Genomic DNA, 25,357 nt, shown 5'->3' with positions numbered 1-25,357 from the left:
TTATCAGGAGAAAATGCGTGCCAGCGTGTTCGTCGACCCCAGAGGGTTAATCTGTGATACCTTTAGACCTACGCTCTCAAATGGTAGGTAGCAGCAAACAAAAACAATCGCTAGTGTTAATTTTGTTCATGACATGCCTTGGTAATAAAAACAGAAAATGAAGCAAGTCATGATTGGGCAAAAGAGGACGTTATGGACTTCCAATTCTACAGAGCAAACAAGGTGTTTTTGTTTACAGGTGAAACATCCTGCCACTTAAGAAATAAACTTTAAGTAAACTTTACTTTGTTCATACTTTGTTTTTAGAAATACTGACATCAAAAGTGTCCCCACACGAACAATCTGTTATTTTTAGAGGTGAATTTGTTAATATATATCTGAATAGGCTCAGCCATTAAAGACTACAGATTTTAGCCTAGGATTATAAGAATCTTTTAGGATTTTCTAAATTTGTCTCAAATTACCAAATCTGGGCCAAAATCACATAGTGTGCACCGAAGCATACCTGTATGCTTATACCATGCCAATGTATAGCACTTCCTCAAACAAAGGAGGAGTTCTTTCTGATCAGTGACAGACATGAAACACGTTCAGAAAATCTACTGGCCTAATCCATCTGGTAAAGGTGACTTTGTCATTCAGGCACTGTTGTCTTTAATGTGACTATTGCCTAAAGCTTTATTCACACATTACCATTACAGCAAAATGCATGCTTGATATATGGAGTTTGGTGATGAGAAGAAATGGGGATAGTGATGGGAAACAGTGGTCAGATGAATTGTTATATCAACATCAATTTTTTTTGTGCTGTTTTCTTGGACGTTGTAACAGGATTTTACGTATTTTAGAAATGATTTCTTCATTAAAGTATTAATTAATGAGCATCATTGGAGGAAGGGATTCTGACACTGCTTTTCACAAGTGACTCTCCAGATTCTCTCATCAGTTAAGACTCTGGAGGTGAACTTGTAATGTCAGCAATTGAACAAGAACACTATGATCAACTGACAAATCTGGACAATCACATTTATACAGGCTGGCATAAAAAACAGTAAAATATCACAGCCTCCACTGACATGAGAAGAAACCATGTTTTGAGGTTGAGCTGATTTTCTCTGAGCATAAAATAATTAACCACCATGAATCATGGTAGTCATTAAAAAGCAAAAAAAAAAACAAAAAAAAAAAAACAAAAAAAAAACATAGGGCAGTCACTAAGAATTATTTTTGTTAATGTTTAACTTGCTAATATTTTTCTGTCTACTAGTTCAAAACCCAAACATAGCATAAAAGCCGATGATGTATATTGGACTTGTCAGAAATATGCAGACTAAACAACAACAAAACATCCTGAATCTCCCTTCGAGGATGAATAAAGTTTACCTAATCTTATCTTACATTACTATTCATTTTCTCCATTTCCTTTATAAGTATAATTACTCTTGGAATTGCTGCCAAAAACAACATGAAACTTAAGCCCCTCTACAGACTGAATGAACACCATAGTCACTTTGCCATAAACGTTATAAAACCAATCTTACTAGGGCCGCCATTTACATAGTCACACAGCAAAAGTCTGAAACTGCATGCAGTTGCATTTAGGGACAGGGATGCACAAAAACGGTGTACAGACATACGATACGTCACTTTATGTACTGCCCAACTGTGTGTGTTTGGCAAATATTCCATGTGTACCATGGCTCTCTGTCATAATTGTGTCTGAATGAAGCCATTTCTGTTCCTAAGTCATTAAACATATGTCACATAACATGCTTTGCTTCACCTTTACTTAGATGTAATGTGTAAACTTTCAATTTAATGAAACACGGTCTTACTTTGCGTTGCTGTCATTGGGTTCATCTCCATCTGATGATGAAGAAGGCGATGGAGAGGGTCCAGACTGGGTGCCGGTGTGATGATTTGGTAATTGACTTCCCCCCTGAGTGGAATCATATGGAGCTGACCAGTCAGAGAAGCCCATCTTGCCTGTCAGTGAATCGTTGCAGTCCTGGGATGGTGGCGGTGGGTTGTGGAACAGAGGGGTGGAGCCAGATCCATATGGAGCATTTTGATAGGGTGGTTTAAACCCTGGAACCTGGGGAGAAGGAAACTGTGGACAGAATTAAGGAAAATGGATTGGAAAAGGAAGACAAGAAGCATGGGAGAACAGAGTACAGAAGTAAGAAAGGAGTAAGGGAGAGGATGGGAGCTAATACTGTCCTATTTTATTTTACATCAAACTAAAACCATCTAATCGAGGCTGGCAGAAAGACTAGGGGTGGAAAGGAATTCACCCTCCTCCCTCAGCCAATTCTGTCCCTAAATGAACACATGCCACAAAGGGATTTCAAAGAACAGAAACTTAATCCTCACTGCTACATGCAGATTCATGCAGACTAGAGTCCAAACCCACACACTAAAGAGAATGAGGGATTACCAACATCAAGATTCTACCTGATTCTTTCCAGGCTGCATCGGTCCCATGTGGCCAGGTGGTCCCCCAAATGGAGTGGGTCCAAACCCAGGTACTGAGCATGGAAAGACAAAAACAAAAATCATTTACTGAGCCAAAAACAACATGAAGTTGCAGAAAAGTGATTTTATTTTCTTAACTTGATTTCTTAGAAATTTAATACTCACAGATGAAAGAGGTGGGCCCCATGTTAGGTGAGCGTGGTTTGGAGGCAGCTGAGAAATACTCCACAGCTTTCTTGAATCGCTCCACCTTGTCCTCCATGCGAGACTGTGAGTAACAAAGCATTATGTTGTCTACATAACATGCAGGGATTGTCACAGTCAAAAAAGGTTTGGCTGGGATGTGTTGTTGAGTTAGTCCCTTTAGAATAAATCCAGGATTTGGAAGAGATTCATGTTTGCCCATCAGTGTTCATTTGTTATGCCTCCCTATTCTATTCCTGACCTCAAGTTAACACAGGTCAGAGGCAACTCAGCTTTAGTGTGAAAGAGTGACATAGATTAAATTATTAACTACATTGTTTCAAAGTAGAGGTATATTTCACATTAAAAAAAAAAGATATGCCATATGCATTATTTTCACAATAAAGACTGTAAGCATACAGTGGGTACGGAAAGTATTCAGACCCCTTTAAATTTTTCACTCTTTGTGTCATTGCAGCCATTTGCCAAAATCAAAAAAGTTCATTTTATTTCTCATTAATGTACACTCAGCACCCCATCTTGACAGAAAAAAACTGAAATGTAGAAATTTTTTGCAAATTTATTAAAAAAGAAAAACTGAAATATCACATGGTCATAAGTATTCAGACCCTTTGCAGTGACACTCATATTTAACTCACATGCTGTCCATTTCTTCTGATCCTCCTTGAGATGGTTCTGCTCCTTCATTGGAGTCCAGCTGTGATTAATTAAACTGATTGGACTTGATTAGGAAAGGCACACACCTGTCTATATAAGACCTTACAGCTCACAGTGCATGTCAGAGCAAATGAGAATCGAAGAGGTCGAAGGAACTGCCCAAGGAGCTCAGAGACAGAATTGTGGCAAGGCCAGATCTGGCCAAGGTTACAAAAGAATTTCTGCAGCACTCAAGGTTCCTAAGAGCACAGTGGCCTCCATAATCCTCAAATGGAAAAAGTTTGGGACGACCAGAACTCTTCCTAGACCTGGCCGTCCAGCCAAACTGAGCAATCGTGGGAGAGCCTTGGTGAGAGAGGTAAAGAAGAACCCAAAGATCACTGTGGCTGAGCTCCAGAGATGCAGTAGGGAGATGGGAGAAAGTTCCACAAAGTCAACTATCACTGCAGCCCTCCACCAGTCTGGGCTTTATGGCAGAGGGGCCCGACGGAAGCCTCTCCTCAGTGCAAGACACATGAAAGCCTGCATAGAGTTTGCCAAAAAACACATGAAGGACTCCCCGACTATGAGAAATAAGATTCTCTGGTCTGATGAGACCAAGATTGAACTTTAATTAATTAATTCTAAGCGGTATGTGTGGAGAAAACCAGGCACTGCTCACCACCTGCCCAATACAATCCCTACAGTGAAACATGGTGGTGGGAGCATCATGTTGTGGGGGTGTTTTTCAGCTGCAGGGACAGGACGACTGGTTGCAACTGAAGGAAAGATGAATGCGGCCAAGTACAGAGATATCCTGGAAGAAAACCTCTTCCAGAGTGCTCAGGACCTCAGACTGGGCCGAAGGTTCACCTTTCAACAGGACAATGACCCTAAGCACACAGCTAAAATAACAAAGGAGTGGCTTCGGAACAACTCTGTGACCGTTCTTGACTGGCCCAGCCAGAGCCCTGACCTAAACCCAATTGAGCATCTCTGGAGAGACCTGAAAATGGCTGTCCACCAACGTTCACCATCCAACCTGACAGAACTGGAGAGGATCTGCAAGGAAGAATGGCAGAGGATCCCCAAATCCAGGTGTGAAAAACTTGTTGCATCATTCCCAAGAAGACTCATGGCTGTACTAGCTCAAAAGGATGCTTCTACTCAATACTGAGCACAGGGTCTGAATACTTATGACCATGTGATATTTCAGTTTTTCTTTTGTAATAAATTTGCAAAAATTTCTACATTTCTGGTTTTTTCTGTCAAGATGGGGTGCTGAGTGAACATTAATGAGAAATAAAATGAACTTTTTTGATTTTGGCAAATGGCTGCAATGACACAAAGAGTGAAAAATTTAAAGGGGTCTGAATACTTTCCGTACCCACTGTACATATTTATTTAACCCTCTGGGGTCTAAGGGTGTTTCTTATTTTTATCAGCCAAATATTCACTGAGATTCTGGTTGTTTTATTTACGTGTCTGTGAAGAGAGATGACAGAAAAGACAGAGTGCACCCTGTCGTCTTTATTTATTTAAAAAGCACAACGTTTTGTTTTTATTATGATGGTATACAACTAAAAGTAGACCCTTTACAGATTTGAATGATATATTTCTTTTATCTGTACGATCGGAATTGACGGAGTAATTTAAGTTTGTTTCGGCCTTATCAGGAAAAGATGCGTCAAAACGCGCCGGCGCGTGCGTCGACCCCAGAGGGTTAAATGAAACAATTCAAGTCGAAAACAAATCATCACTTTTTATTTAATCCGTATGAACGTAAGGAGAAGTACGTTTTCTCCTGTCTCACCTCACCTCGGAAGTGAAGAAGCGCTTCTTATTCCACACAGAGACAAATTTTGTCCTCAGAGTAAAAACACTGATTTTAACTCAAATGAGGAACTTTTGGCTCCTCATTGTTTTGTATTGTGCTGCACTAATCCCCTCCCATCTACATTGACTGAAAGGCTCATTATGCGCATCTTTGTCTGGTCGTTCAGTGCGTCTTTTGTCTTCTCAGGTAAATCACATGACTATTCATCCTGAGACACACCTTCTTGCATACGGCCTTTCTGGACAAAAAGTGTCTTAGAAAATTTAAATCAGTGTATTGTTTACTGTGAATGTGTGAACAAGATGACTTTCACAACACTGAAGTAAACACTTTAGCCTACAACATGCAGGTCTCCAAAGTCTTGTGAACCAATGTTCTGTTTGTGTTTTATGGTCTTATTTCAGAGACTAAAAAATTGTAGTTTTGCACTAACCATGCATAAACACTTTTTTCTCAAAAACACATTCATGTATAAACTTGCTGCTCACATATTATTGTAGCCAATTTTGTGCTGATTACAGTGTTATTAGACTTTAGACATTAATATGTTTAAAAGACACTGAAAAAAGCACAAATGTCAGGACATGTCAAAATTTGTCCAGGCCCCCAAAACCCCCTCAGACCCCAGAGGGTTAAACAGCATTAAAGTGAAAAGAAAATGACTTGTGCATAGCCAATGACTAGACAAGTATGGTGTCCCGTACTCGGAATTTGTGCTCTGCATTTAACCCATTCCAAGGTGCACACACACAGCAGTGAGCACACACCCATCGCTCTGGTGCCCGGGGAGCAACTGGGGGTCCAGTGCCTTGCTCAAGGGTCTAACCTCAGTCGTGGTGGACATTATTCACTCTGCCCCACCGACAATTGCTGCCGGTCCTGAGACTCAAACCTAAATTCCCTCCATAAAGTTAGGGGCAGAATTATTACTGTTTCTCTTTTCTTGGTTTCAGATAGCTAAGCTAAGTCAACATTTATTCCTGAACCTACCCTGGCCAGTAAGTGAAATATCTAGTGGAATAGTTTAAATGCATTACAAACTCATGCCTGTATGGTTCAGCCAAAGTTGGTTGGTTTGAAGAAGAATAAGCACTCTGTGCTGTTCCACTACCTAAAAAAATGAATGAATTCTTCTTTGAGCAAAATTACCATTGGTCGACATGGGACTAGTTGCATGAATCTATAGAAGGTGTTTAGGAATTCTAAAATTTAGCACTGATGTGAGAAGCACTGATGCTGGGTCAGCACCAATGACTTATTTAACCATTTGCACCAATCTGGTATGTTAAGTAAATTAGTGCAAAGCATGCTCATTATTCTCTATCTTTTAAAAAAAAATTTTCAGATCTCCATCGCCTTCCTCTTCCAAAATGTAGGTTGATAAAAATGAATCATTAATAATGAGAAAGCTGAATTTCTATATGACCTACCTGTGACTGTTTAAAGACATCTCTGGCAATGGCGTCGAGGTTTCCTAAGTCTTTGATGGAGGAGACATACTCTGAGACAGCCTTGATCACCACCTCACAGGGTGGCAGCACCAATTGATGGGCTCTCACCTAAGGCAAGAAACAAAACCACACAAACATATTAGCTTCACTTGGGAGTAACACTAAAAAAAAAAACAGCCACATTAAGAAATGTCTATTTTTTAAATTGTGTTATTTTCCAACTTTTTGAATAACATTTTTAATAAATTAACTCTCTTTTTCAATTCAGTGCATAAACAATCTTAAGCAAACAAACTTCAACATCAATAGGTGGCTGGTTTATTAGAAAAGCAATTGCCCTCAGAGCTCAGTTCTTTTAGATACTCAGGAGCTAGACATTTACACATTCAAAAATTAATAAATAAATAATCGACTAACCCAAACTATGACCCAATGCAGCAATTTTAAGGCTGGGGTCATGGGGTCATGGCACCTTACACTAGTTAAAAAGTCGGCAGCCACATTTTGGGCTAGTTGAACTAGAGGATGAGTTCAAAGAATGTAAGGCCAAGTTAGCATTAGAGTCAGAGGGCCCGAATAAGATGTCAGTGTCTCCCTTAAAATAAAACAGGCATGGTGGGCTGTCATGCCAATGAGACCCCCCCCCCCCCTTATTTGGAAATAATCACTTGTGTCGGGGAGTCTCTGTCTGATGCCTCTCTATGTCTCCTCTCTGCTTCAAACTGATTTGGTTGTGACAGCTCTTATAACAAAAATGAACAAACACCAGAATACATGCATAGAAAGAATGAGTGTGACCTGGGAATAACGGGTGTCATGCGCACAGTGAGGTTTATGGCGACAAGGTGTTATTTTTGTAAGTTCTCTTAAGTTTGTGATGTTAAGTATCTTCTTGTGGAACCAGTGTTACAGTATTTGTCTGTTGTCTGCACCTTCAATACACTACTGGTCAATGGATTGAGAAAACCAGCCTTTTTAAAAAAGTGTTTCTTGAAATTTATGCAGTTTGTCTTAGTGTAGGCTACTCTGAAATTAAAACACAGAACAAAGAAACAATTGGAGATATATAAAATAAATAAATAAAGAGACCATGGAATAATCTTAAAATTTTATCTAAATGCTTGACTTGGCCACCATTTACAGATACAGTTGTTCTCAACTTTACACACCACTGAAATACTGGACATTTTTAAAAGCTATAATGAGCACATCTGTATAACAGCAATGGATAATAAATATCATATGGAAAAGTTTTTCCCAACACTATGGCAGAAGTTTCCACAAATGTGTTGCACTTGTAGGTTTGCTATGCTTTCAGCCTCCTGACCGGTTCATCCCGACACAGCTCAATGGTGTTTAAGTCTAGAGACAGTACTACTGCAGCTTTGGGTCTGCCAGACCTCTTCCTGTCAGTTTCCTCCAGTTTCCAAGTACCTTTGGATGGTGTAGGAAACTGTACTCACTGACACCTTGCCTTTCGTTGAAATTTCTCTAAAGGAAAGACCTATACTTTTAAGGGTCTTTCTATCTTCCTTCATTGACACTTTCTCACTATTATGACAGCAATATACTACTTTGAACAATACTGTCCAAATATTGGCTGTAGTAGGTGTAGAGGGTGTAGTAACACAGTCTGTTTGTACAGTGTTTGGACAGACAGGGTAATCAAAGGTTTACGACACCTGTAGGTATTGTTAACATCAATTTTAAAAAAGTGAAAGTGAAAGTGGCTTTAGTGAAATGGCCAAGTATGGTGACCCATACTCGGAATTTGTGCTCTTCATTTAACCCACCCAAGTGCACACACACGCCGTGAACACACACGCGGAACGGTGGGCAGCCAGTGCTGAGGTGGGGGGTAGTTAGTGGTCCGGTCTCGCCTCAGTCATGGTATTGAAGGTGGACAGGTTGTAGTGCCACCGACAATTCCTGCTGGACCTGAGACTCGAACCTGCAATTTTCAGGTTACAAGGGCCACAACTGCCCCCTGTCCCTTTCAAGGCTTAATATGCTTTCACTGCTGCAGAAGAGCCCTAAATTGTTAACCAATTACTTCTTTCATTAAAAAGGCCTTTTTATACAACTCTGAACATACATTACCTTTCAGCTTCTAGTAACCCCCCCCGTCATTTCAGTTTATTCACTAGAATAACCTGCAAAAATTTCAATAACTAAAAACTGGGATTTTCTCAAACTTTTGACTGGTAGAGTAATATTAAAAGAGATTAATATTATGTCAGTAAGTGTCATTATAACAGCATAACAACATAGGCAGAGTTTGACATTTTTCACTGGGGGGGGGGCCGCAAACATTTTTTTTTAAACTGACGTCAGTTCACATTCTAGCAATTGCATTGCGTGTTCAGCTGCTGAGAAAGCAATGCCCCTTCTGCTTCCCCTAAATTGCAGTTGGCACCAACTTAATTTATTATTATTATTAGTTAATTATTTATTAATTATTAGTTTTATTTGATATAGTGGGGCAAAAACATATTTAGTCAGGCACCAATTGTGCAAGTTCTCCCACTTAAAAAGATGAGAGAGGCCTGTAATTTTCATCATAGGCATACCTCAACTATGAGAGACAAAATGAGAAAAAAAAAAATCCAGAGAATCACATTTTCTGATTTTTAAAGAATTTATTTGCAAATTATGGTGGAAAATAAGTATTTGGTCACCTACAAACAAGCAAGATTTCTGGCTCTCACAGACCTGTAACCTCTTCTGTAAGAGGCTCCTCTGTCCTCCACTCGTTACCTGTATTAATGGCACCTGTTTGAACTTGTTATCAAAGACACCTGTCCACAACCTCAAACAGTCACACTCCAAACTCCACTATGGCCAAAACCAGAGAGCTGTCAAAAGACAGCAGAAACAAAATTGTAGACCTGCACCAGGCTGGGAAGACTGAATCTGCAATAGGTAAGCAGCTTGGTGTGAAGAAATCAACTGTGGGAGCAATTATTAGAAAATAGAAGACATACAAGACCACTGATAATCTCCCTCGATCTGGGGCTCCACGCAAGATCTCACCCTGTGGGGTCAAAATGATCACAAGAACGGTGAGCAAAAATCCCAGAACCACACGGGGGGACCTAGTGAATGACCTGCAGAGAGCTGGGACCAAAGTAACAAAGGCTACCGTCAGTAACACACTACGCCGCCAGGGACTCAAATCCTGCAGTGCCAGACGTGTCCCCCTGCTTAAGCCAGTACATGTCCAGGCCCGTCTGAAGTTTGCTAGAGAGCATTTGGATGATCCAGAAGAGGACTGGGAGAATGTCATATGGTCAGATGAAACCAAAATAGACCTTTTTGGTAAAAACTCTACTCGTTGTGTTTGAAGGAGAAAGAATGCTGAGTTGCATCCAAAGAACACCATACCTACTGTGAAGCATGGGGGTGGAAACATCATGCTTCGGGGCTGTTTTTCTGCAAAGGGACCAGGACGACTGATCCATGTAAAGGAAAGAATGAATGGGGCCATGTATCGTCAGATTTTGAGTGAAAACCTCCTTCCATCAACAAGGGCATTGAAGATGAAACGTGGCTGGGTCTTTCAGCATGACAATGATCCCAAACACACCGCCCGGGTAACGAAGGAGTGGCTTCGTAAGAAGCATTTCAAGGTCCTGGAGTGGCCTAGCCAGTCTCCAAATCTCAACCCCATAGAAAATCTTTGGAGGGAGTTGAAAGTCCATGTTGCCCAGCGACACAGCCCCAAAACATCACTGCTCTAGAGGAGATCTGCATGGAGGAATGGGCCAAAATACCAGCAACAGTGTGTGAAAACCTTGTGAAGACTTACAGAAAACATTTGATCTCTGTCATTGCCAACAAAGGGTACATAAAGTATTGAGATTAACTTTTGTTATTGACCAAATACTTATTTTCCACCATAATTTGCAAATAAATTCTTTAAAAATCAGACTATGATTTTCTGGATTTTTTTTCTAATTTTGTCTCTCATAGTAGTAGGTATACCTATGATGAAAATTACAGGCCTCTCTCATCTTTTTAAGTGGAAGAACTAGCACAATTGGTGGCTGACTACATACTTTTTTGCCCCACTGTATATTTGATTATGTAGTTTTTATCTTTCTATTCATTTATTTTTCTGACATATTGTTCTAATTTCTTTAATTGTGAAGTAGCTGCTAACTGATGGAAAGCAGTCCATCAGGGCTTGAACCAACGAACCATTAGGACAACAGAAGCAGATAATTGAAAGATCATCTGCATAAACATAAAAAAAGAGACAGTATTTCTCAATAATAAAAATCTAATGGGAGTAAATAAATCGAGAACAAAATAGGGCCACAGATAGAACTCTGGGGAACACCAGACATAGGACAACTTGAAGAAGAAAAATTGTGACCAACTGTAACAGCAAATGACCTGCCAGAGAGATATGAAATGAACCATTTTATGACAGGTCCACATAGAATCATTGACTAATAAAAGAAATAAATTAAAATGTAGCCGCAAGCGGCGATAAGCAGCTCTCGCCTCGAGCGCACCGCCTCCCCCTGGCGACCCGTGGCCGAAGCTGAACTCGAACCACACTGCTGGCCTTTGAACGACGGCGGGACTCTGAGCCGGAAGATTTTTTCCGGTCGACGTGCATTTTAGAGACAGACGGCGAAACACCTCACATCTCCACGGTAACCACAGCAGCAGTTGGAAACGCAGCTGCACATTTCCAGACATACCGAGACACAAAAACACACAGACACACATATTAAGACATATGCAGCCACACAAACCGTTGCACACGCCCGTGGACATACGCAGACTAGCAAACCTACACATATATCATTTTAAATTGTCATTTGACGAGACTACTAAAGCTGAGGTGGGGGATTTTGTAAATCACCCTAGAAACCCAGTTCAGAGGAAAAAGTCACATTTTTCACCTCATCACAGTCACCTCACTGGGAGCCCTTTAAGTGAGAGCAGAATTTGCACCTGGAAAGGTGAGGTGTGGGATTTTGTTACCTGCTGCAGAGGGCACATTTATGAGACCACTGTCCTACAGGCACACACAGACACTCATACAGACACACAAATGCAGGACGCCAGCAGCAACAGGCTTAATTGCGTCTTCCAGTATGCGTCTGTCAATGAAATACAATGCTGGCTCTCGCTCATCGTCGTGGCAACAGCGTGGAAAACAGAGGATGGGTCTAATTGGCTTTTTGATCAGCACACCTTAAAGGATTTGTGTGCTACGGATTGGTGCATTACTGACAAACTAAATGTTTGGCTGTCCAAGCAATTTGCAAGTGCTTAAAGAGGGGGCGCCATTTTGCCTACTGTGACTTTGTTTGGTCATGTGGGTTCAGGCCTGTGGGGAAAATAAGTGATTAAAATCTGACAACACAGCAGCTGCAGATATTGCTACAGCATTTGCATTTTTAAGTGTAAAACTCCCATGGGAAAAGAATGGTGACTCTGGGTCATTGCCAAGGCAACAGTGAAATAGAGCATAGGATCTATTGGTTTTTTTGATCGTGGCTGCCTGATTGATTTTTAAGCCAAGTTTGGTACATTTCTGACAAACTCAATTTTTGCTCTCCATGCAATTGCATTAGCCAGTCCAAGGCTTCCATACAAATGAATTGTGGCTTCAGGTAATTGCCAAAGCAGCGTTCAAAATAGAGCATGGCTCTGATTGGCTTTTTTGATCATCACACCCTAAAGGATTTTTTAAGACAAGGTTGGTGCATTTCTGACAAAATTTTGGCTCTCCATGTAATTTCATCTCTCAGTACAGCTTTCCCATAGGGAATGAATTGTGGCTTTCTGTCATCTCCAAGGCAACAGCGTGGAAAATACAGTATGGTTCTGATTGGCTTTTTTGATCATGATGCCGTAAAGGATTTGTGTGCAAAATATGGTACATTTCTGACACACTAAATGTTTGGCTATCCATTCAATTTTTTGCAAATTTTTGTTCAATCACCTGAATTCAGGCCCCCGGGGTCTACAATTCATCAATTGGTCAGATTCCAATCCGACAATGCGTGTGCGATCTATCACACCACGAAGGTGCCAAAAACGTACGTCGACTTGCTGTGCCCGCCAAAGGAAAACCGTAAAAATTAATTACGAAAGTTAGATAACTTTTGCAGCCCCTCTCGTATAGAGGAGGCTGACCAAGAATGAGCTCATTTGGTAAAAAGCCCAAGGACGAGTTTGTTCAAGTTCAAGGTGAGCAAAAACAGCGAACAGCAATGACCTCATGATAAACTCCCAGCTGGTGGACTTCCTGTTGGTCGTACGACCTCAACATGATAAGCTTTTTTGCTTGGCCCGACATGAAGAATAAACACGCCAAAGCTGGTGACTGAACGATGAAAAAAAACGTCAGTGGGCCTCCCATAGGCGCAATGTATTTTCACTTTTGTCAGGGGCGCTGAAGAGCCATTGTGAGGTTGTTTATGAAACCAATAAAATATTAAATTTTCACACAATTCTGAGTGGTATGCACATTTTGGTGAGTTTTCACACATGTTCAGGGGTTCAAATTTGAGGTCGTTTCGCTGAAGAATAATAATAATAGGGAAGAAAAATAATCCTAACGATTTCCAGGCCCACGCCCACCTGACACCCACATGCTATACATTTTCGGAAAGGTCTAACGCCCAGTAATGTCATGGTAGACACTAGACGATGCCTGAAGCCGCCCTCAAGCGAAGTCGTCCCTTGCACGTTGAGCAATAACAACAATCCCTGCGCTGGGACCTTCGGTCTCTGCTCGGCCCTAAATATAAGAAGCAACAACACTGAACCTTGTTTAAGAAGGAAGTAAGCACAACATCCAATCGGTAAGAGGGCTTTATACAACAAACAATGTCAACCAGATGTGAGTGAGAGAAACTAGTTCAAAATGATCAAATACAGCCCTAGGTCAGCATACAGGGGGACTTATTAGGTGGAGAAGAGAGCAACTCACTTGTAAAAGAACCTTGAAGAATTCCCACTGGAGCAAAGTGCACCACGGGATCTGTGTTTCTCACATCTGTGCTAACTTGCCTACAGCTACACCTAAGTGTCCTGACATTATCATTTAGCCAGTGATCATATCTGGGCTTGGGCGATTTCAGAGCCGAAGGAGCAACAGCATCGATAACGGTCAAAGCTGCTGAAGAGAAGCTAGCAAGACCGTCAGGTGACAAAGATAGGTATGAAAGCAGCAGAAAAGTCAGTCGCAGTCAACAGGCTTACATAATGACTCAGCTAAGGATGGTTTTCTAGTTTTGAAAAAGCATGAGGACAAACCAAATATACAGGGATAGTCTAAGATGACAAAAAGATTTTTGCAAACTTTTTATATTTCATATAACTGTATGACAAGCACTAGAAACTCACAAGAGGTTCTGAAGACCACTGAAAGGATTTTATTAAAAGGGAAAGGTCAAATGAACACATCAAATGGAAGAAGACCAGAAAGCAGGCAGGACTCTAAAAATGGTAAGGTGTTGATAAAACAGGAAATGGAATTTAAAACTTGTCACTAGTAAATTTCTGATTCAGTTAAATTGGTGTACTCAGGCCTAAAAACATTATTTGTCTAATTATAAACAAAAGGTTACCAAAGCTAATACTTTCTGTGGTTTGTTTAGGACTGTGTGCATGGAAGCAATTAGTACCTTGAGAGAAGCTAGTGGGTGTTCTGGTCCAAGCAGACTCCAGTGAAAGGCAGCCAGGTCCTCATCAGGCAGTATATGATTTCCTGCAAGGCAGAAACACCTTAAAGTGTTTGCTGTGTCAATGAACAAGGATGTCAGTGAGGTGCCAAAAATACTTGCAATACTTGCAAGCAGGGGTGTGAGTTTCAGGGAGACAGTGAGACAAATGTGGGGTACATGTTTGATACTTGTGTGAGCTGGGTTATGTGTGAATGCACTGCTCCTTACCCAGCAGAGCAGCGAAGCAGGCCAAATGTTGTGTCTTAAGCCCGAGCTGCCTGGCAGCCTCAGACAGCAGATACTGGTGTGTGGTCAGGTTCTTGCCGTTCCAGCTCAGTTTGAGAGCATGTGAGGAGAAGTAGGCGGGTACATTGCAGAGGGCAAACTCAGAATCCTGAGCAATAAGACCAGCAAATCCATAGTCTCTGTACAGACACAGCACTTCCTGGTGGTGGTCCTCCAAAGTCTGTACAACCTGTAAATCCAGAGAAACACAATCTCAGTCCACTAGGTCATAAAACCCAAACTCTGGATGGATGCGTTTGAAAGTCTGAGTTTATGTCCTGATAGGAGGGACCTGGTTTGCCATGTGTTAAGATTTTCTTTTTGGCTTTGTGTTGTCACATTTAAAGTAAAGGCAATGCAATTGCATGCAATTAACATATTAATCATCTGGCAGATTGACAGAAAATGTATCTACTGTGTTGATAATCTGCTATCAAATCTGCTATCTTAAACTGCTAACTTTGCTCAGTTCTGCACACAGTCCTGTGTGACTGTTTCCGGGTAAGTGAATCACTTCCTATTGCAAGTGTGTCGTGCTGTGTGTGCTGTATAGTTCGTCAACAGATTAGCAACAGACTAGCTATAGCCTAACACACCTAAAAACTAACTAAACTCTCTAAACAATTCATTAACTGCTACACACTCTGGTAGTAGTGAAGTACCTTTCTATTTTGACCGGTATTTATTGCTATTCCCAGACTTGGCGTTCGTTAGCCTACCAGTTAGCTTAGCTAGCTAGTAACATGGCTTCTCCCTCTCTCTCTTTCCGGCTCGGTGTGCCACATGTTTAGTTATTCCTCTGCCTCCTTTAGTGATAATGATACTTGTAATAAGTGCAAGGTTCTGGTAGCTTTGGAGGAGAGGATCACTGATTTGGAAGTGCGGCTCCGCACCTTTGAACAAAAGCCACCTAACCTAGCCCGTTAGCAGGTGTGGAGCCACCGAGCTCAGGCTCAGGGTCTGTTAGCGGTCCAAGGGCACGTTTCTAATAGATTTTCCCTGCTCAGCGACACACCCGCTGAGAAACCGACTCTGATAATTGGCAATTCCACATTCCATTCCACGTTTCAGAAACGTGAAGCTAGAGACACCAGCAACTAGAGTCAAATGTATTACTGGGGCCAGAGCGGGCGACATCGAGTCAAATCTGAAGCTGCTGGCTAAGGCTAATCGTAAATATGGGAAAATTATTGTTCATGTCGGCAGCAATGACACCCGATTACGCCAATCAGAGGTCACTAAAATTAAGGAGTCGGTGTGTAACTTTGCCAAATTAATGTCAGACTCCGTAATTTTCTCTGGACCCCTCCCAATCTGACCAGCAATGACAGGAGAGGAGTTATTCATAAAAACCTACTAAAAATTAAGACCACTCCTCTTATTGAGCAGAAAAATAGAACAGCCAGATATGGATTGTTAAATAGGTCTCTTTCATCTAAATCTCTGTTAGTAAATGATTTGATAACTGATCACCAAATTGACCTACTTTATCTTACTGAAACCTGGTTACAGCAGGATGAATATGTCAGTCTGAATGAATCAACTCCCCTCAGTCATAAAAATTCATGTAATGTTCCTTGAAGCACAGGTCGAGGTGGAGGAGTAGCTGCAATCTGCCACTCAAACTTATTATTAAACTTTCATCCTCAGAACAATTATAACTCATTTGAGAGCCTCACTCTTAGTCTCTTACATCCAAACTGGAAAACACAAAAACCAGTTCTACTTGTCATTGTGTACCATCCACCTGTCCCTTACTCAGAGTTAACTGAATTTCCAGACTTCCTGTCTGATTTAGTGCTTAGTTCAGATAAAGTCATTATAGTGGGAGATTCTAACATTCATGTAGATGTTGAAAATAATATTCTCAGCACTGCATTTAATTCAATATTAGATTCAATTGGTTTCACTCAAAATGTTAATAAACCCACCCACTGTTTCAACCACAACTTGATCTTGTTCTGACCTATGGCATCGAAATTGAACATTTAATAGTTTTCCCCCAAAATCCTATTTTGTCAGATCATTCTTTATTAACTTTTGAATTTAAAATAATGGATCATGCAGCATTTGGAAGAAAATTCCACTACAGCAGATCTTTATCTGACAACGCTGTTAATAAATGTAAAATAATGATTCCATCTTTATTTACATCTATGCCATGTGACAACATAGTGGAGGGCAGCTGCCTCAATCCCACTCCCTATCAAATTGATCATATTGTTGACAGTGCTGTAGCCTCACTGCCTGAAACGCTTGATACTGTGGACCCTCTGAAAAAGAAGTTAGTGAATCAGAGGAGATTAGCCCCATGGTATAATTTTACATATCGTACCTTAAAGCAGGCATCACGAAGGCTGGAAAAGAAGTGGCATTCCACAAATTTAGAGGAATTTTTTCTAGCCTGGAAAAACAGTCTATTAACATATAAAAAAGCTCTCTGTAAAGCCAGAACTGCATACTATTCATCACTAATAGAGGAAAATAAAAACAATCCCAGGTTTTTTTTCAGCACTGTAGCCAGGCTGACAAAAAGTCACAGCTCTGTTGAGCCCAGTGTTCCCTTACCTCTCAGCAGTGAAGACTGAGTTTCTTTACAAATAAAATCACAACTATTAGAGATAAAGTTCAGCAGATGTTTCCTATACCTGCAATAAATTAATCTTCTACTACAGTAGCTCTTGAATCATCTGTAAGACCTCAGTTATGTTTAGTCTGCTTCTCTCCCATAGATCTCTCTGAATTTACATCAGTAGTTGCTTCATCGAAATCATCAACGTGTCTCTTAGACCCCATAGACTGCTTAAAGACACCCTGCCATTAATGAACTCATCTTTATTAGACTTAGTAAATGTATCTCTAGTATCAGGCTACGTACCACAGGCCTTTAAGACTGCAGTAATCAAACCCCTACTCAAAAAGCCTCTTGATCCCGGAGTCTTGGCTAATTATAGACCAATATCCAACCTGCCATTTATTTCTAAAAAAGTAAAAATTTGAAAAAGCTTTTGCTAAGCAACTATCAGACCACTTACACAGGAATGAACTATTTGAAGATTTTCAATCAGGATTTAGAGCACATCATACAGCACTGTTAAAAGTCACCAACGATCTTCTCTTAGCCTCAGATGATGGACTTGTTTCTATACTTGTCCTCCTAGACCATAGTGCTGCATTCGACATTACTGACCACAACATCTTATTACAGAGATTGGAGCATGTGACTAGTATCAGAGGAACAGCGTTAAAATGGTTCCAATCCTATTTATCGGACAGATTCCAGTTTGTTCATGTCCATGATGAACCTTCCACACGAACAAAAGTTAGTTATGGAGTTCCACAAGGCTCTGTGCTAGGACCGATTCTGTTCACCCTGTACATGCTTCCTTTAGGCTATGTCATTAGGAAGCACTCTATTAATTACCACTGCTATGCAGATGACACTCAGCTGTATCTATCTATGAAACCTGTTAACACAAACCAGTTAACCAGACTCCAAGCATGTCTAACTGATATAACCTGGATAACCAGTAACTTTTAAATGCAGAGAAAACAGAAGTTATTGTATTTGGGCCTTAAAACCTCAGAAATAACTTTTCTAAAATTATAGCTAGTTTAGATGGCAGCCCGGGCCTCCAGCACTACTGTGAAAAACCTTGGAGTTATTTTTGACCAGGACATGTCCTTTAACTCACACATAAAACAAATCTCTAGAACTGCCTTCTTTCACCTGCGCAACATTGCCAGAATTAGGAACATCCTGTCTCAAAAACTAGTGCATGCATTTGTTACCTCAAGGCTAGATTACTGTAACTCATTACTATCTGGATGTCCCAGTATCTCCATAAGAAGCCTCCAGTTAATCCAGAATGCTGCAGCCAGAGTCCTGACAGGAACTAGCAAGAGAGATCAAATTTCTCCTATATTAGCTTCCCTTCATTGGCTCCCTGTAAAATACAGAGTAGAATTTAAAATCCTTATTCTCATAGAAAATCCCTTCATGATCAACCTCCTTCATACCTTAAAGTATAGTACCATATTATCCCAATAGAGCACTTTGCTCTCAGAGTGCAGGTCTACTTGTGGTTCCCAGAGTTTCCAAAAGCAGAATGGGAGGCAGAGCCTTTAGCTATCAAGCTCCTCTTCTGTGGAACCAGCTCCCAGTCATCCCTTAGTTATGCTGCTATAGGCCTAGAATGCCCAAAGACCATCGGTGCACTGAGCTCCCCTACCCCTCCCCTCTGTAAAGTGCCTTGAGATAATTTGTATTGTGATTTGGCGCTATACAAATACAATGAATTGAATTGAATTGAGTTCCTGCTTTTCCATTTTAAGGATTTGCAGCTTTTCTCATTTTATGTCATTGAAAACATTATTCTAAGCATTTTTTTTACTGTTTGCTGGACAAAACAAGAGATTTGGAGATGTCACAGTTTTATTGATCAAACAACTACGTGCCTATTCACAAAAACAACCAGTAGTTTAAAATCTGTAAAAACAATTGCCAAAGATGGGCTGGAGCTGTGAATGGCAGTCACAATGCTAGTCACTGCAATACACACCTTTGTAAACCAATGAAATACGCCAGCACCATCACCTGTGACAACCATTCATAAGCCATTGTGCTCTTGTGATGATATATTTAGGGACATATGAGCTGCACCAATCATTTCTAAATTACTGGTGATGCAGATATCTAGACCTAGAGAGTACTGATGCAGAACCCAAATGGTGGATGAGGTGCATTAATACGGATTGTCACTGAGAACAGGAGAGCTTCAGGATTATGGCAAAATTGTTATGTTAATCATGTTAATCAGTGGTAACATCAGTGGTAATTGATGTAAAATGGAAATATTTCCATTCAGTTACTTCAATAAAGAGATAATCAATGAGCTGGTAATCAAAAACCTTCCTTTAAATGAACACAATATCGGACAGGGATGGCAAGGCTGATTATAAGCTCATTGTTTTATGACAGACTTGTTCAACCTACTTCATATTTCTCTACTGTCACTCACCAATAATAGAAACTGAAATTAATAACCAGTTTTAATAACGAGAAAAATTGATGTGCAATAATTCCAGCCAAGAATAGCTGATAAAGCAATCAAATAGATGCGCAGAGACGAGAGGAATAAATGTAAACGTGCAATTCACGCAAAGGTAAACTACCTCAAACAGCAGAAATGACTGTTTCTCAGAAAACATGTAGGAGAAACATAGGAACTGCCAGTAGTGATGCTGTAAAGCCAAGCAGCATCAGAGTGTGTACTGTAATGTGGGTGGGATTTTTCTAACAAATATTATCTCAGGATACACTGTGGCAATGTGGTTTTAGTAGTAACATTCAAGCACATTAGATGAGAAGGTAGATCAGAGGCAAAAAGTGACAGCTAGATAAAGCTGACGACAGAGAACCCTGAAAGGCAATCACTGGTTTAGGAGCATTTATGACAGGTCTTAAACATAACCTTATGAATCATTATGACTGACATTTCTTTCATCAAAAACACTCCATATGAAGATATTCTATAACCCATGTACCTTAACCTGCCATTGTAATACATAGCACAAACACCTTGATATTTTAACATCAGAGCAAATTATATTGTATTCATAAGCCATATGCACACGTATTACAGCAATGTAATACTTGTGCATTTGGCTTATTCAACCAACTGAAATACATGAAAAAATGTTATTTCAAAACAACCACTGCTTAACACTGAGTCTGTCCATTCAGCAGTTGTTCAAAAGTGTATGAAAGGCTCATTGAGTTCATGTGATGTAGCAGATGGGCTAGATTCAGTCATGTAGATCTTCAAAAAGGATGCACAGACTGGTGAGCCAGCAGCCACTATACTACACTGGATACATTTTTCCTCTCAATACCATCGCAAATATAACTACGAGAAAACAGTGAAGCTCCGGAGTCCAGACTAGTCAGTGCATGACAGCCTATTTGACAATGGAGTCTGTCCTTGTCTAAAGCCATAAACAACAAATCCCAGATTAATTCATTTCAGTGGTTTGGACAAGAAGGCGCACTTGCTAACATAGCATAACACATAACACATAAATGGGCGTGCTAAAAGAAAGGCCAAGTGTTAACGGCACGCCATATAATGTAACCACATAACTCACCCGCACTCGGAAGCGGAACATGGCGAGGCGGACGCAGTGACTGAGGCAAGCCGGGGGCAGGAACCATGCCCGGGGAGGGGGGGTGGCCTTGCTGCCGACGTGGTTGACTATCAGCTGCGCCGTCTGTCGCTGGCCCTGAGCTCGCCGCGCCCACTCGGGCCAGCGCTCCTTCCCCAGTGTGCCGTTGAAAACCACGACCAGCTCCAGGCCACCCTGGTACAGGAAGGCTTGTGACAGGGCAGCCAGGTAGCCCAGCATGGCGTTCCACTCGCCCCCGCATACCCAATCCGTCTGGTAACCGCCGTAGAGCCGCTGCAGGCCGGAGTCAGCGTCGATTAGGATCCTGGCAGGCGGGGGCGGGGGAGGCATGGGCCCGGGGTGATGTGGGTGGTGATGTGGGTGATGATGGTGAGGGGGCTGCCGGGCTGCGGTACGGGCAAGCTTGAGGAGGTCCACGGGGACTGCTGCCCCGGGACATCGTTTTTCTAAATACTCTTGAAAACCCTGCACTCCCATGACGCTGTTGCTGAGCCTGTGCGTGTGGCTGGGAGCGGGCTCTGGATACGTCCTGTACGCCGTGTTTGTAACGTGATGTGGGCCGAGACTATAGCTAGCTCTGCACCTCAGGCGAGCTAACTGGTCTCCGATGTAGTGACTAACTAGTTTAGTTAAGCCTGCACAAAGCTATACTATCAGCCAGACTAGTGAAATTTGTAACCAAGCGTGGCAGCCAGCGTTACTTATTCTGAGTTGTTGAAATGCCAAGGGTTCAGTTTTGCTCAGTGTCTAGTGTCCATCCCTGTGGGTTTTTGGTGAGATGCCAGCGAGGCCAGTGTAGCTACCTACAACGAGAAAAAGTTAGAAATACTCCCTGCTCCCATAATTTGGCTTCAACATAACCAGCCTCCAAAATGTACTTGGCAGCAAATAAGGGTAATGAATCAAAGGTGGCGGACACTCTTGTGAAATGCCTACAAACTGTTTCTAAATCTGCTGGTCAGTGCACATGAAGCAGAATATTGCGCATTAGTTAGCAGCCCACAGGCTGGGTGGCCAGGTCGCGGACATGATGTTAAACCGAGTAGGCTGAAAATCGTTATTTTTAGCTGACAGCTGAAATATTTCACATTTATTTTGCACTGCCTCGGGGAACTTTCAGCACATGTACAGCAGTAGCTGGTCGGTCTGGCAGTGTTAGAATATGAATTAAAAACAAAGTAATAAGCTGTAGCTGTGCTGATATTTGCTAACGGTGTAGCTAGCTGTTAGCTGCTGGCAGGGTCCCCGGCGTGATTTGACGCGTCAACTCCCGAAGACAAGTCCGGGGCGGACACGACACGGAATGAGATGGATGTTTGACGAAATAAAAGAAAAGTAACTAAAAGAAAATAAAAATAAAAGCCCGATGGTGCCTCCCTCGCTTTCTTCCACACTCACGGCTTCATGTTGCAGAGGGGAATATTACTTCCAAGCGACATCAGCCATCTTGCGACTTCCTCGCGGCCCAGTGGAGTGGAGGGAGGGCGAAGGAAGAAGAGGGAGGAGGCGCGGCAATGGTGAAGCTGGGAAATGTAGTCTAATTACTTAATTACGTGCCATTTGGAAAGCCGTGGTGACGGAGGGAAAAGACTACAAATACCAGAGTAAGGACAATGACGCTTGAATGTGGATAAAAAACTGGAGAGTAGAATTTCTTGAAGAGGTTCACAAGTGATTCAAGTATGGATGGTTTATCTGTGAGTTTACTGATGTGGATGCAGCTGTGATTGTCTCTCTACCAGAATATCAGTCCTTACATAATCCAAATGAACCTGATGTTGTAGTAGGCCACAATCTCCTAGTAGTACTTAACATATCAATAAGCAGCGATGCAGCAAATATAAGTAATTAAAACTAGTGAATTTAAATACCAAGCATAAATCAGCCATTATCCAGTATATAAAAATAACTATTTTAACTGGTAAAAATGCTAGCTCACGTCCATATCGAATCTCTGTAGGATTCTGTCGCCTCCCTGTGGTTGTGTTTAGGTTAGTGCTCTGTGAGGGAAATGAGAAATAAACAAATTAACTAAGCCACCGGGCGCAATGGTGACATGAACTTAGTGTGAAGTAGGCCTACTTCTTCACCCTCTTTGTCCAGAATTTTTGTCTGTGTATCTTGTCTTCAAACTATGCTAGGAATCCCTGTGAGAAGTGACTATAGAGACAGGGCCAGAGATGGCACAGGCCTCCAGAAGATGACAGCTAATTGGGCTTATTAGTATCAGCGTCTCTACATGAAGTGACTGTCATTTATTGTTTTTGCAACGTCAATCAAATTTGAAACGACCAAAGAGGCACAAAATAAACCAAAAAGTTCGCTTTGTGTAGGCCAAATAGGCCCACGTAGGCTCACGTACAGAGCCACAATGAGAAAGTGACCACAGGTATTCAGACACGTTATTCAAAATAACTACTAAGTGACATGAACGACCACACAGTATAGTGAAAAATAACCACAAAATAACGCTTAACAACGATACAAGAGGACCAAATGATGGCTGCTAGACTAGATGCAAAACAGCTGCTAAGACATGCAAAATAAGTACACGGAATACGAAATAACCGAAAGTGATGCAAAATCAGATGCGCTATAAATTAACGGTGACCACAAAGCGGCGCAAAACAGCCATAATTATATTCGGAACGAAAAGTGATTAAAAAAAAAAAAACTACTGCAGAACAACCGCGAAGAGATACGCTACAAAATGACAAGAAAGACACAAAAGCTAACGAACTAACTAGCAAAACAGCCACTATAGCGATACCAAGTGTTGGATTTGCTACTATTTCACATGGGAATAATTTAATCGTTGCACTGTATAACCAGTATTGGTTACAGTTTATCATTGTTATGAGCCAAGGCTTTGAATTTGACTTTTGACACATTGTACTCAGTTCCAAAATGTGCTCCTCTTCGTTCAATCCCAGTTTACGCCTCCATTCAAACGTGTCCAAACTCGCCCCCGACTGAAAGCGTGTAAGAGTTAGACATAACCCGGAGCGCGCCGCGGTCGCAGCGAACATAACGGCCCGGTCTGTAAACTATCTGCCCGGAGCCGCGAAGGCCGTCTTCGGCCACAGGCTTCCCAGAGTAGGAGCACTCTTCCAGTTTACAGCAGAGGGCTAACTGATACACAGACTTTGTTTTGATATATGTTACGGTTTAAAGGATAATTTACTAAAGCGTTGTGTAGCCAGCTGTGTAGCTATAAAGTAGATTACTCACTGTAGTTACGCATAAAGAGCATCATTTACAGGGAAAACTGATGCCAAATACCAGAATTTACAACAGCCCAAGCATATTTACCATATTTAACATTTTGCATGTTTCATGCATGCTATAGCCTAGAAGCAGGGGCGCCGCTAGCAGTTTTGGGCCCTATGAAAAAAATTGAAGTTGGGCCCTCTACCTCACCCATTTCGCACCAAACATACAAACCAAGCTAGATATCCAAAATCTTTGTCTGCAGTTTAGTCATAGTACTGACCTCTGCCTTTTATTATTTGTTTTGATCACAACGTATAAGTGTCATGATGAGGCAGGTCCAGTCCCTGTGTTCTAGTTCTCTCTCTCTCTCTCTCTCTCTCTCTCTCTCCCCCCCCTTTAGGTTAACAAGGCACAGGTGCGTGAGGCAGGACGGAACACCAACCAATTATTCTACACGCCACCAATAAAGGCTCTGGTCCTCCCTGATCGCGTCGCCAGTTCGTCCGTCTACCTGCCCTGGTAGTAACGCACCGATCACGGCTCTCTTAAGTTTGACAACCCCGCTCTGTTTTCCAGGCTGCCAGTTTCCTCCTCGTTGCCTGTGGACCCCATCGCCCCGGCCAGCGCTCCAGCGCACCTACCTGTCCTGCACGCCGGCAGCACGATCTTCCGCCAGCCACCCAGTTTAACCTTCTCAGCCGGCTGCCCCTCGTCTCTCCCCCCTCTCTTCGATAATAAAGAAAGACTCGAACTAGCATCTGCACTTGGGTCCTTTGTGTTACTTCACACACATCGCTTACACTTGACAGAACAAACTGGCCACGAAAATGGACCCAGCAGATGCCCCGCCGAGGCCAACCCCCACTACCACGGACCTGCATCAGGCCCTCCTCAGCCAGGGATCTCTGCTTGGCGAGCACGACCGCTTGTTGCGGTCAGTCATGGACGCTAATCACCAACTCCTCCAGCAGGTAGTTCAACTCACCGAGCAGGTGCGCGCCTTCACCGCCCAGCTTAACCCTCCTGCCCCCCGGGCAGGACAACAACCGGAGCCCCGCTCTTCCAGCCTCAGTCAAGCCGGTGCTGCACCGCGTCCTGAGGTTCCTCATGACACGCCAGTCCCGGAGCCTTTCCCCTTCTCGGGAGACCCAGATAAGTGCCGTACATTTATTTTTTTGTGCACGAATATTTTCAAGGCTCGTCCTTCCAGTTATTCTACTGAGCTACCTAAGTTGCTTTTTTTCTGGACTTTTGAGGGATGGTGCGTTAATGTGGGCTCAGGCAGAGTTTGCCGCACACCCTATGGAGACTCAGACTTTTGAGCAGTTTTTGGTTTCTTTTCGTCATACTTTCGATCATGCTGATCACGCCGGCAC

General features: G+C 42.0%; 1 protein-coding gene across 1 annotated transcript in view; it reads right to left on the bottom strand.

Moving 5' to 3' along the window:
• The window catches only part of fam120c (family with sequence similarity 120 member C), a 39,076-nt gene extending 16,836 nt beyond the window's left edge, over nt 1-22,240 (bottom strand). Inside the window, exons 1-7 of the mRNA XM_026331503.2 lie at nt 20,730-22,240; nt 14,526-14,772; nt 14,259-14,341; nt 6,583-6,711; nt 2,641-2,743; nt 2,455-2,528; nt 1,836-2,110 (exon numbers count right to left, since the gene is read on the bottom strand). Coding sequence (XP_026187288.1) covers nt 1,836-2,110; nt 2,455-2,528; nt 2,641-2,743; nt 6,583-6,711; nt 14,259-14,341; nt 14,526-14,772; nt 20,730-21,245 — 1,427 coding nt within the window. The 5' untranslated portion in view covers nt 21,246-22,240. The remainder of the gene's footprint in view (nt 1-1,835; nt 2,111-2,454; nt 2,529-2,640; nt 2,744-6,582; nt 6,712-14,258; nt 14,342-14,525; nt 14,773-20,729) is intronic.
• Nucleotides 22,241-25,357: the final 3,117 nt, after the last annotated feature.

The sequence above is a fragment of the Mastacembelus armatus genome, chromosome 7 (assembly GCF_900324485.2).
Source record: "Mastacembelus armatus chromosome 7, fMasArm1.2, whole genome shotgun sequence".
Taxonomy (NCBI): domain Eukaryota; kingdom Metazoa; phylum Chordata; class Actinopteri; order Synbranchiformes; family Mastacembelidae; genus Mastacembelus; species Mastacembelus armatus.
This window is presented reverse-complemented; position numbering and strand designations above follow the sequence as displayed.